This window comes from Oncorhynchus mykiss, chromosome 32 (genome assembly GCF_013265735.2).
Source record: "Oncorhynchus mykiss isolate Arlee chromosome 32, USDA_OmykA_1.1, whole genome shotgun sequence".
NCBI classification, from domain to species: domain Eukaryota; kingdom Metazoa; phylum Chordata; class Actinopteri; order Salmoniformes; family Salmonidae; genus Oncorhynchus; species Oncorhynchus mykiss.
In genome coordinates, this window is record NC_050572.1 from 35,776,412 (window position 1) to 35,789,421 (window position 13,010).

Below are 13,010 nucleotides of genomic sequence, written 5' to 3' on the forward strand. Positions count from 1 at the left end.
TAAATCTATGTGCCACAGCTGACCAGATATGTCCACCCACTCCACTACAAAAATCAAGGAAGGCCAGTTCATGCGAATATTCTATGATCCGAATAAAGAAAATATGCGAATTTTCCCACCAGAGTTTGTGTTTCTACCAAATTGTCTTGTTGCAGATAAAAGTTAGTACCTGATGATGTAGTGCACACAAAATGTACTATTTCGTTTAAGTTTTCATGTACCGAATAAACATCTAAAATTCAGTATGTTTCCATTGCATTTGTCACAAAAACTGTTCTGTTAAGTAGTGCATGTGTTTATTCTGGTCTTGATGAGATTATTATGTTTAAAATCGATAATATTTGTATTTGTCAAAAGGCAGGCAAGCATCGATCATCATGTCACCAGAATCAGACCCTATATATATATTGGAAAGCAGCATCAAGCTCATCACCGTTCACTTTCACCATCCTCCGAAATTCATCATAATTTATTTAATCTGTAGCCCAATAAACTGTATGGTTTCTGGAGTCGTAGTGGGAGAACCACACACCATATTATCGCGTGACTCCAAGTGCACTTCGACATGATGGTTATTATATAAAGGGAAATGTAGCAAGATTATCTGGAGATAGGGGATGACATGATCATTTATAGTCTAATAACAAACAAGTGAAATACAGCTACTACGTAAGCACTGTACTATGATGTAGTAAGTAGCCTATTGTATGAATGAGTCACATTTACAGTAAAAGGTATGAGTAGTGTACTAACCATAAGTGGCCATGTGTGGTGCTCTTTTGCTACTGCTGTAATTCACTTTGCGCAAGCGCAGAGTTATTTTATATCACCTCGCGCATGCTCATTTCCAAATCCACAGGATATGTGTTAAATCACTCAGAAGACAACGCATCCACAACACCTCTGGACATCTACGCATTATATTCCCTTTCTTAAATTAGCCCCCCCTCAGCGTCGCAATACCGCCCCCAATTTCAGTGTCGGTACGGAGCCGCCAGGCCGGGACAGAGACGGAGAGAGAGCCCTCGGCCATGGAAGCGCTCGGACCCGGTAAGAGGATGATATGAGAAGCCCATATCGGGGGTGTGTGCGCCTATTCATTGCGCAACTGGGAACCGTGGTTGTAGTTAGGCCTCGGCGACAGAGAAAAAACAAACAAGCATATCAGGCCCAACGTGAGTGGCATATTAATACAACGGAGATAAGGTTCTGCCCGTGACTTCTACAGCCTGATAAGCACATGTTATATAAGACAAATCGAGTGATTTGTTTTTGTTTCTCGGCTGCTGCTTTTATATCTGAAGACCGCAGCTCCAGACGATGGTTGGATGGCATTGTGTGAATGTGGGGGGGATTTAACCAAGACCTTCCTTCCGTGTCGTGTGTTTACGATGTCTGTTGTTATCTAGCCCATCGTTTCATCAAACACGCTATTTATTCAGCATCATGATACGTTTAAAATGATTCCAGTTGAAATAGGTATGCCCTCAAGCCAATATAGCATCAGAAAATGTTAAAATATGAAGCCTAGTAATAAGTAATTGTACAATCGACAGTAGGGAAGGGAACTCTGGCGTCTCGTTCGTACTGTCCTTTCTACCTATTGAACGCATCGAGGTACAGTCGCTAACATCACAATACTGTCATCATGTCTTTGTTCACGCTGAAATATTTCAATATAATCGACTGTTTGGTGGCAATAATACATTTAAATGTGTTTTTTAGGCTCTCTAGCATTTCTGTCAGTACTCGGCGGTTTGCGCGCCACCGTCGCCTGCCCGTGCCTGGGAGGAAATCAACGTGCACTCGTGCATGCATGGAATGGAGCCTGCCTTGAGTAGAATGCGTACTACTATTTATCGATCGAACTTGCAAGCCATCGCCATACTCCATGACCATAGTTGAGTTCAGGATATCACGCACGCTAGATGCCTTAATAATGCTGCAATTGACAATTGATCTATGAATCTTTTTCACACCTGATATACAACTAACTTTCCTGCAGCTGGTGAGAATTCCTGTCTTTATTATATGGGATTACCAAGTGATCACCTCTTTGTCGCCTGATATAGAAACAATTGTCACCAGCAATGCAGCACTCATGCCATCAGTTTACTGCCACATGCCTATCAATTCTTCTAATTTTCCTGTGTTTTAACCATTTCCATGCTAAGGTAAAATGTCACTAGGCAGTAGCAAGCAGTGTGGGTAAAGTCACAGGGGAAGCCAAGTCAATATTACAATTTAAAAAAAGCCATATTACAACCTATGTTGTGATAATTGGGTTTTTGCTCTATAACCCATTTGTTCATACGTCACTGAAATATACAATAAGGCCGAGATAACAAAAATATAGTGGCAGAGTAAATTCAACTACACGTTTGTTTCATCACAAAACCGAAGAGCACCATCTGTCCGGTGAAATCCACAGACGATATTGCATGTCACACAGCATGGTCATGACCTACAGCATGGTCAAGCAAAATCATATTTTTGACAGTTTACTAAACAACTACTGATTTTAGAATCACAGAGATACCGTAAGCCTGCAGAAAGACAACAAGATCACTGCCTCAGCTATTGCAGCACCATTTTAACTTACTTTTATAACATCATCAAATCAACAAGACTATTTATGCTCATTGAAAACATACTTAAAGATGCCAAAAACAATTGAATCCAATCAATGTTCCTAAATATCATGTGGCTGTGCATGGTACTGATTCTGTGTGCATGCGCACCCAATTAAAACATTATTTTTTTAAACGTGGCCTACTTGTGGTCTTGTTGAACGCCAATGCCGTCCTCCTCTCTTTCATGTTGGCAAAACTGTCTATGGCTCTGTCATACAGTACATATTTAGTTTTTATTTAGTCATAAGGCTACCTAGCTAAGATGCTTGCTAGCCTAACTTCATTACATGGGCAACAATGAACCAGATAAGTTGATTAAAGGATCAAACCCTTTTTTTCAATCCAAATCTTACTCCCTGTAGCTCAGGACCTGAAGCAAGGATATGCATATTCTTGATACCATTTGAAAGGTAACACTTTGACGTTTGTGGAAATGTGAAATGAATGTAGGAGAATATAACATAAGATCTGGTAATAGAAATAAAAAACATGCTTTTTTGTATTTTTTTGTATTGTCTTTGAAATGCAAGAGAAAGACAAAGGTATTGTTCCAGCGCAGGCGCAATTTAGACTTAGGCCTCTAGCTGGCAGCAGTGTATGTGCAAAGTTTTAGACTGATCCAATGAACCATTGCATTTCTGTTCAAAATGTTGTATCAAGTCTGCCCAAATGTGCCTAATTGGTTTATTAATCCATTTAAGTTAATAACTGTGCACTCTCAAACAATAGCATGGTTTTGCTGTACTAGCTACTGTAAATTGGACACTGCAGTTAGATTAACAAGAATTTAAGCTTCCTGTCTATGTCCTGGGAAATGTTCTTGTTACTTACAACCTCATGCTAATCACATTAGCCTACGTTAGCTACCAATCCTGTAGCGGCTAGCTTGTTAAAGTGAGCCTACAAGGCTACATATTGAACTTAAATCGTCTCAGGCCAGTGGCACAATAAATGCATTTATGGTAAGAACAGAATCGCCATCATAATCATTAGCCTATACAGAGAATTAAGTTAAAAAAAAAAAAAAAGGCCAAATACCCATCTCATCCATGTCTTAGGAAAGGGTTGATTTAGCAAGCTATCTACTACAGGAAAACTACCCGAGCAGACCTGAAACAGATCTGACAATGACGTTTTGCTTTTGATTGGTGTGAAGCCAAATCCAAACTTGCTCCGTTGAGAGGTGTTTTGCTGCACCAGGACACAACCCACACTTGAGCTCAGCTCAACGCTGATTGGCTAATTAAAATTATTTTGATTTTTTTTTAATAAAGGGAGGCCAGATGCTTGCTGGCATCAATCAATCAAATGCTGCATGTCATACTCTTTTGCTGACAGCATCAGCTACATGGGCTACACAGACTGAGACAGAGATGCGCTGTTTTCCTTGCTCTGATGATTGGTATTATGGAAGGCTTCAATGGTTGTTTTAACCCCAGTTCTAGCCATGTAATCTTCCTCCCTGTTATATAGCGCCTACTAGTTTAGTATGCAACCCAGTGGCGGTCTGTGCCGTTTTAAGATGAGGGAGGACATATATATATATATTTTTTTTTTTTAATGAGCTTGACCTGATTTCTATTACACCATATTGGATGGCTGTCATTCATATTCCATTCACTCAGTTCAATGTTACAGCGATAGCTTGAAGCTACTACATGATACTCAAAATGTCCTTTTACCCATCATGACATTTCTACAACCTAGCCTATGAAAGTTTACAATGTAGGTGCACACAGGTTGAGAGACAAATTTGACGTTGCTCAGTGACACATTCAATACTGCCTTTCACATGGGTGAACATTCGTCCCAACAGTTGCAAACAAGAGTTTCTATTGGACAATTTCATGTATGTTTATCCCGTTTCGTTTGCTTCCATTTTAAGAAACGTTTTTCAACAGAATCGGTGGAATCAATATACCCCTGATCATGCATAAACACTTCGCTTTCATAGCATCCACATTGTATTCCTTCTAGCATCTATGTGCTCTTCTCTTACCTTTTCCCTTCACTTATGGACTTCAATGCACAACACATCAGCTGTATGTGACCAGGCGAAAAAACCTTTCTAAGGCCCAACCATATCATAACTGCTACACAGTCTACATCATTGTCACCATATTAGCTAAAGTAATGAAATAGTCAACCCAGTTAATATAACTAACGTGTTAGTAAACATTTGTGTATAGTCAGTAAGCAGTTTAGCACTTACACCGGCTGGCCCCGGTGTCAATAAACGAATAAAACCAAAAGCTTACTTTGACTTGGAAGCGTTCCAGTGTTGTATTGGATAGTCATAACCAGCTAGCTAACATAGTATTCCTCTGTTTGAGTAGGCTAAACTAGCTAGGTGCATTTGCTAGCTAAGTGAAACTAAAAGTGATGTTATGCAGTTCTAGCTAGCTGTAGCTTATGCTTTCAGTACTATATTAATTATCTGGTCCTTTGATTGGGTGGACAACATGTCAGTTCATGCTGCAAGAGCTCTGATAGGTTGGAGGACGTCCTCCGGAAGTTGTCATAATTACTGTGTAAGTCTTTGGAAGGGAGTGAGAACCATGAGCCTCTTAGCTTTTGTATTGAAGTCAGTGTACCCAGAGGAGGATGGAAGCTAGTTGTCCTCCGGCTACACCACGGTGCTACCTCAGAGTGCTGTTGAGGCTACTGTAGACCTTCTTTAAAAATAGTGTATTTTAATAAATAATTTGGTGCCGTGAATATATTTAATATAGTTTTCTCTAGAAAGGATAACTTTTTAAATGTTTTGCATTTGAATTTTTTATGAAATTTTGTTAAAAGGATGGTCCTCCCCTTCCTCCGCTAATGCAAATCCATGGCTTTTTGTTCACAGCTGGCATTCTGCTTACTGTTGTCTATGACAAAATATCAAAAAGACCAAGTGACGGTCTTTCAAGAAATCATTGCAACACAGTCCACCCAAATAACCTCCTTATCAGCTGTAGCTCCCTGAGCAGCAGCATCACATACAGTACATGAACGCTTGTATAGGTAGAAAATGTAATTGTCTTCCCGGTGGAAATTAGTTTTAATGTCGCATGATCCATAAAAATGACCATAATCAAAGGAATGTAGGACATAAATTAACGACAGCAGATTAGTGTTTTCAGTAGACTAACCTTAGTTGACCCATAGTATGGGCCTAGGCAGTTTCATCTACAAGACACACAGGCCTAGCTGGCCACTAGCTATCGCCTGTGTCTTTTGGTTATGAATGGCTGATGTGCCCCCAGCAGTCTCCAGGCCACTCACAACAGGCCCTTCTATTTTCCACTGTGTAGTCCAGGTGATTTACAGGTGACTGCATGTCCCTCACAGTCAATGTCATTACTGACTCATCAGCACAGTGCATCCTGTCTGCAGGTTAAGCCCCATTCTCACGTCACACGCTACACAAGCTAGAGGCCTAAGTGTAAACACAATGACCTCCCCTCAATATCACCCATACTGTATTTCCTGTCAAATACCCCCCCCCCCCCCCACACCCCCATCTCTCACTTGCACTAGAGTAAAACAAAAATGTATGCTTTATGGTAGTAGGCTTATATGTTGACCGGTGGCCCGTAGCAGCTTTGCCTAGCCAGTAAATATAAATCATGACTGAAGAAGGTTTTGTATCTGTTACGACCATGAACCTAACCCTAGTGCCTTTTCCTTGGTCTCCCAACTGCAAGGTACTATTGGCCAGACTGTTAGACTCTTAAGGAATTTTACGTACTACACCTTTTATTTACTACATAAATCACCTTAAAATGTGAATGATGATTCAGTTAATAGACCAACAACCAGTGCTCCTCATTTTTAAGTCTTATGCTCAGTCATTTAATCACATTTTATCAAATAACCAGCGGAAAAATCATTATTTCCCCACAAATGTAATTGTGGTGGTCTGCTTTATCTGATAGCGTTCTCCTTTGGTGCAGTGCAGTCACGGTAACCGCTTGGCTTTGAGATTGACTTAAATTGCCTAAGAATCACAGTGAAGCCGCTACATCGTGGCCATGTACAATGCATTCATTTGCGTGGACAGTGGGCTTGATTGTCACATGCACTACATATATTACAATCAGCCAGGCCCTTCAGGTTGCTGCTGCAGGCTTGAACCCATAGTTGAGGTACCATTGAGACACCCTCATTAGGGGGGGTGGCAGAGAGGTACGTGGTGTAGGTTTGGGGAGGGGTCCAAGCATTCCACACACTGACAACCCCTCTCAACTGCCCTGAGGCAGCAGCTGAGGGGGCTATATATAGAGCCAGTGCTGTTTTTGGTGAAAGTGGGTGAGTCAGGGTGACCCAACCTGACTGCTACCGCTGGGATCCCTCTTTCTGAACCTCACCTACAGCACACACGTATGAACACACCATGCCGCCCCGGGGCTTTTGTTGCTCCCATGGCAGTAATTTACTGGGATATGGAGGATTAGGGAGGGGGGTGTTTAGGGGGGATGAGGGCATGCAGGGAGCGTGTTTTAAAAAAAATTTTTTAGGAAGCACAGAGAGGGTCCTGATTGCTCCCCCTTGGGCTTCACTTGCTAACTGGAGCGTGGCGGTGCATCAGGTTCAGGACCCCCGCAGCCCCCTTGTTGTCAGTTGACAAAAGCAGTAAGCATCCCATTCCCTCTTACACCCAGCCTTCAATCATGAGAAGCTCAACTCTTCCCTTTCCCTCTCTACATGCACTGCATCTTGAATGTGTAGGCCTAATTCTTTTTTTACATTTTGTTTTTATACGTACCGAGTAGTTGAAATTGGATAGTTCCCCCTATTTTATCATCTATTATTTTAACACAAATTTAAATGTAAGACACAAGTATACAATACAGTGGTGCATCCCACTTCCAAACATCCACTCAAATAATTGTTGTATTTTCATTGGCTGGATGAATTGCTCAGGACACATGCCTGTGAGTCAGTATTGGGGCTTGGTATATTAGGCCTACACATTTAACATTGGGAAATACACAAATTGTATGAGCACATCTTGTATCAGACAGGAGTGTGGAGGCAGTGTTTGTTCAGTGTGTAACTGTAATCCCGACGGTCTCTGCGGACCCCCATCTGGCCCTGCTGCCCTCCGTCTGTCTCCGACACGCTGCTCTTTGTCTGGGGCGGGCCCTGTGCGTCAGTTTATGGTCTGGCTGTAGTGGGGTGGGGTGCTGGGGCGGGCCCTGTGCGCCAGTCTATGGTCTGGCTGTAGTGGGGTGGGGTGGGGTGCTGGGGCGGGCCAGCGTGTAATTGCGGGTCATTGTTTTGTCCTCCTGTTGACCTATCTGGGTTGGAGGCCAGAGTGATGGATGTTGTGGGTGGGTAGTCGTGACCTGTTAGAGGGAGTTCACGCGGGAAACCGTGGCAAGGAGGTGATTGAACAGATTTCAGAAATGGATTGTGCAAATTGACCAACAATTCTACAATAAGGGCAAAAAAGAAACTGCAAACGCATGCAGCAATTTTTGTTGGTCAGTTTGTATTAATTTCTGAGCGTCCTGTCGAAATAGCTTAGCTACCAACCAATAATTGCACCCACGGTGGTCAACATGCTGCTTAGCCTCATTGCCAAAACAAATTAGTCTGAGACCAAAAAGCCTCTTAACTACTTACTTCTCCTTTCCTCTTAAAGTGTAACTTTAACAGGATCTTATTCATTAGAGCACATCGTAGAAAAAGATTTTGCACCACAAACAAAAACGAGCATTTCAAGTTCAGGTACCCCCTCACTGTTTCTGTTTTCTTCCGTTTGGTACCTAGTGAATACGAACCAGCTGAAATGAATGTATCAATTAACAAAAGTGTGTGTTTCTGTGTTTGGACCCCCCTATAGGCCCGTCGGCCCCCACCTCCCTCTTCCAGCCCCCGCGGAGGCCTGGCATGGGCACCGTGGGGAAGCCCATCCGCCTGCTGGCAAACCACTTCCAGGTGCAGATTCCCAAGATTGATGTCTATCATTACGATATCGACATCAAGCCTGAGAAACGTCCTCGGAGGGTCAACCGGTAAATACAACTGGACATGTAGAGGGGGAAGGAGAGACATTTCTCTCTTGAGGGGAGCTAGAAGGTAGAAATTAATTTTCATTGGAAGGAGAGAGAGCAAGGTCTTAAGTTGATCATTTGAGGGTTTGTGTGTTTGGTGGAGGCTTTTAGGGGAGTTGAGGGAATGGAAGTGTGTACTTGTTAGCAAAATAAGTCAAACTCAAGTGCGAGTTGTACTTGTGAAAATAAAAATGGGTATTTAACGTCAGGGCGGGTGGGAAGTTGTTTATTTGAATAATGTATTGGAAGGGACAGTGAAGACCAGACTATAGTACTGTAAGCAGTACAGTCGATGTGAATGCATTATCTGGCCAGCTCATGATTCCCCCTCTCTCACAGGGAGGTGGTGGACACCATGGTTCGCCACTTCAAGATGCAGATCTTTGGTGATCGACAACCGGGCTACGACGGGAAGAGGAACATGTACACGGCCCATCCACTACCCATCGGGAGAGACAGGGTAAGCAACCGTCTTAACTATACTATTGTACCTCTAGTTTTAGCGACGATGTAATGGGTTTTCTCTCCATCCCAGCACCGCTGTCAGTTCTTGAAAGGTTTTTGGGATTTTCCTGTCGCATCCAGAACCACTGGATCCATTTGCCCAAAACGCGATGTGCATCTGTTTATTCCAGGCCTTGACCAGTTTCTTTAGATATACTGTCAGGCCCACCATTATTAAATAATGATTTATTAAAAAAGACTGTATAAAATAAATATATTGTATGCTCCAAAAAATATACATCTATTTTATACTAATACATTTACCCCATTTACCGGTTGGTGGTTGGAATTGAAGAGGGTTCTCCAATGTGTTCTCCAATCTCACTCACTGATAATTCAGAGGGTTTCCTCAATTGGCTGCATGTACAGTGCCTTGCGAAAGTATTCGCCCCCCTTGAACTTTGCGACCTTTTGCCACATTTCAGGCTTCAAACATAAAGATATAAAACTGTATTTTTTTTGTGAAGAATCAACAAGTGGGACACAATCATGAAGTGGAACGACATTTATTGGATATTTCAAACTTTTTTGACAAATCAAAAACTGAAAAATTGGGCGTGCAAAATTATTCAGCCCCTTTACTTTCAGTGCAGCAAACTCTCTCCAGAAGTTCAGTGAGGATCTCTGAATGATCCAATGTTGACCTAAATGACTAATGATAAATACAATCCACCTGTGTGTAATCAAGTCTCCGTATAAATGCACCTGCACTGTGATAGTCTCAGAGGTCGGTTAAAAGCGCAGAGAGCATCATGAAGAACAAGGAACACACCAGGCAGGTCCGAGATACTGTTGTGAAGAAGTTTAAAGCCGGATTTGGTTACAAAAAGATTTCCCAAGCTTTAAACATCCCAAGGAGCACTGTGCAAGCGATAATATTGAAATGGAAGGAGTATCAGACCACTGCAAATCTACCAAGACCTGGCCGTCCCTCTAAACTTTCAGTTCATACAAGGAGAAGACTGATCAGCGATGCAGCCAAGAGGCCCATGATCACTCTGGATGAACTGCAGAGATCTACAGCTGAGGTGGGAGACTCTGTCCATAGGACAACAATCAGTCGTATATTGCACAAATCTGGCCTTTATGGAAGAGTGGCAAGAAGAAAGCCATTTCTTAAAGATATCCATAAAAAGTGTTGTTTAAAGTTTGCCACAAGCCACCTGGGAGACACACCAAACATGTGGAAGAAGGTGCTCTGGTCAGATGAAACCAAAATGGAACTTTTTGACAACAATGCAAAACGTTATGTTTGGCGTAAAAGCAACACAGCTGAACACACCATCCCCACTGTCAAACATGGTGGTGGCAGCATCATGGTTTGGGCCTGCTTTTCTTCAGCAGGGACAGGGAAGATGGTTAAAATTGATGGGAAGATGGATGGAGCCAAATACAGGACCATTCTGGAAGAAAACCTGATGGAGTCTGCAAAAGACCTGAGACTGGGACGGAGATTTGTCTTCCAACAAGACAATGATCCAAAACATAAAGCAAAATCTACAATGGAATGGTTCAAAAATAAACATATCCAGGTGTTAGAATGGCCAAGTCAAAGTCCAGACCTGAATCCAATCGAGAATCTGTGGAAAGAACTGAAAACTGCTGTTCACAAATGCTCTCCATCCAACCTCACTGAGCTCGAGCTGTTTTGCAAGGAGGAATGGGAAAAAATGTCAGTCTCTCGATGTGCAAAACTGATAGAGACATACCCCAAGCGACTTACAGCTGTAATTGCAGCAAAAGGTGGCGCTACAAAGTATTAACTTAAGGGGGCTGAATAATTTTGCACGCCCAATTTTTCAGTTTTTGATTTGTTAAAAAAGTTTGAAATATCCAATAAATGTCGTTCCACTTCATGATTGTGTCCCACTTGTTGTTGATTCTTCACAAAAAAATACAGTTTTATATCTTTATGTTTGAAGCCTGAAATGTGGCAAAAGGTCGCAAAGTTCAAGGGGGCCGAATACTTTCGCAAGGCACTGTATATCTACTGACGGCGTTACATCTGGTTTCCTGGATATTACGAAATGAGTCCCGCAGGGGGCAATTCTGGGTCCTGTACTTTTTACTGTTGACATGAACAACATTGTAAAATGTTCACCTGCACTTGTATGCCGATAATACTGTTGTGTATGCTATTTCTCCCAGGGTTGACCACACTTTGTCTGAACTAAAGTCTGCCTTCATTGTATTACAGAAACTTAATTGACTTGAAATTAATACAGAATGCAGATAAAGCACCTAAAAAATAATTGTAAAAAAAGTCTGATTTAAGGATATGTACTTTGGATGGTGTCCATATTGATTGTGTCCCTGCTTACAAATATCTGGATAGATGAAAGCTGTCTTTTTAAAAAGCATATTGATGGGTTGGTTAAGAAGCTGTGAATAAAAATGGGATTCTTCTATAGAAATAGGTCCTGCCTCTCGCTGAATGGTAGAAAGCAGATGAATCAGTAGACGTTCCTATCGGTCCTGGACTATGACATAATCTACAGTATATTAATGCAGCTGCCACGTCATTAAAGCCGTCAGATGCAGTTTATTATAGCGCACCGCGCTTTATTATGGGTGCTAGTTTCAGTACTCGCCACTGCATTCTATACCGGAAGGTTGGTTGGCTCTCTTTTTTATGTCACGTAGGTTGGTACGTTATGTTTTAATTTATAAAGCCCACTGTACCTAACGCCATTACTAATGCACATTTCTTCTTTTTTTTTTTCTTTCTTTTTTTACAATCTTCAAAATGTTCTTAACTTTGATGTTCATGGGCTTCTAGGGTTATTCAGAAAGCTGAGGACCATATTATTGATGAACGCATTTACTTTAATATTTTTTCTGAACGTGTTTGTCTTTCTGCTATTTATATTTTGACGTGTGTATTTTCTCTAACGTGTGTAATTCAGGGCTCATCTGTAAGAGACCTTGGTCTCAGTATGTAAAGGTTAAATAAAAATACAAATGAAAAAGGTGAGGTATTGAAAACAGGGGTGCCAATAGTTTTGACCCCTGTCTTTTTCAGAGAGAAAAAAAAAAGTACTTAAATAAAATCTGTTACCTGAGCAAATGTATAAAATAAAACTTTTCAAAAGAAAATGGTAAATAATAAAAAAGCATAGTATTTGTATTTATTTGACAGTCCATTTTTGCTCTTTATCAAGGGTGCCAATCATTTTGGACCTGACGGTGTAGCTCAGAGCATATCACAAATGTCTTTATTTGTGGCTTTCCTGACCTTGCAACCATTCCCTAACACCCTGCCCTCTGTCTCTCTCCTCTAGGTGGATCTGGAGGTGACTCTACCGGGGGAGGGGAAGGACCAGACCTTCAAGGTGTCGCTGCAGTGGGTGTCGGTGGTGAGCCTGCAGATGCTCCTGGAGGCCCTTTCAGGCCACAACGAGGTCCCCGAGGACTCTGTTCAGGCCTTGGACGTCATCACCCGCCACCTGCCTTCCATGAGGTAAATGTTCCCACTATATGGCTAACCTGCGATGTCGAAATGGGCTATTATGTGAACATTTATGTACACACATTTGCTTGTTGGTTTAAGTTTATGGTTAGGCATATGAGGTACACGGCTTCTATAACTTGGCCCCATAACACCTCTCTCTTCCTGTGGCAAAATACCAGTTGTTCATGGATTCATTGCGTTGTTATATCTTGGCATCCTATATCAAATAGTCTTGCCCATATAAACAGTGAATAACTTTATGGCCAGTTTCTACACACAGTTCCAAATAAATAACTCTGTGCCTATGACCTAATTTCATAAGAACATCAAGCAGATACTTTGAGGTGTAGAATACTGTAACAGTATTTTTCCCAG

The 13,010-nt window shown here is 41.8% G+C and overlaps 1 protein-coding gene across 9 annotated transcripts in view; it reads left to right on the forward strand.

Moving 5' to 3' along the window:
• Window positions 1-836: 836 nt before the first annotated feature.
• Window positions 837-13,010, forward strand: part of ago4 (argonaute RISC component 4) — a 37,386-nt gene continuing 25,212 nt past the window's right edge. For 7 of the 9 annotated variants that reach the window (XM_036971771.1, XM_036971773.1, XM_036971776.1 and 4 more), the window contains exons 1-4: window positions 837-1,050; window positions 8,458-8,641; window positions 9,020-9,140; window positions 12,466-12,644. In XM_036971771.1, the coding sequence (XP_036827666.1) occupies window positions 1,032-1,050; window positions 8,458-8,641; window positions 9,020-9,140; window positions 12,466-12,644 (503 nt within the window). In that variant the 5' untranslated portion in view covers window positions 837-1,031. The remainder of the gene's footprint in view (window positions 1,051-8,457; window positions 8,642-9,019; window positions 9,141-12,465; window positions 12,645-13,010) is intronic. The other 2 variants (XM_036971772.1, XM_036971779.1) reach the window with 1 other exon arrangement.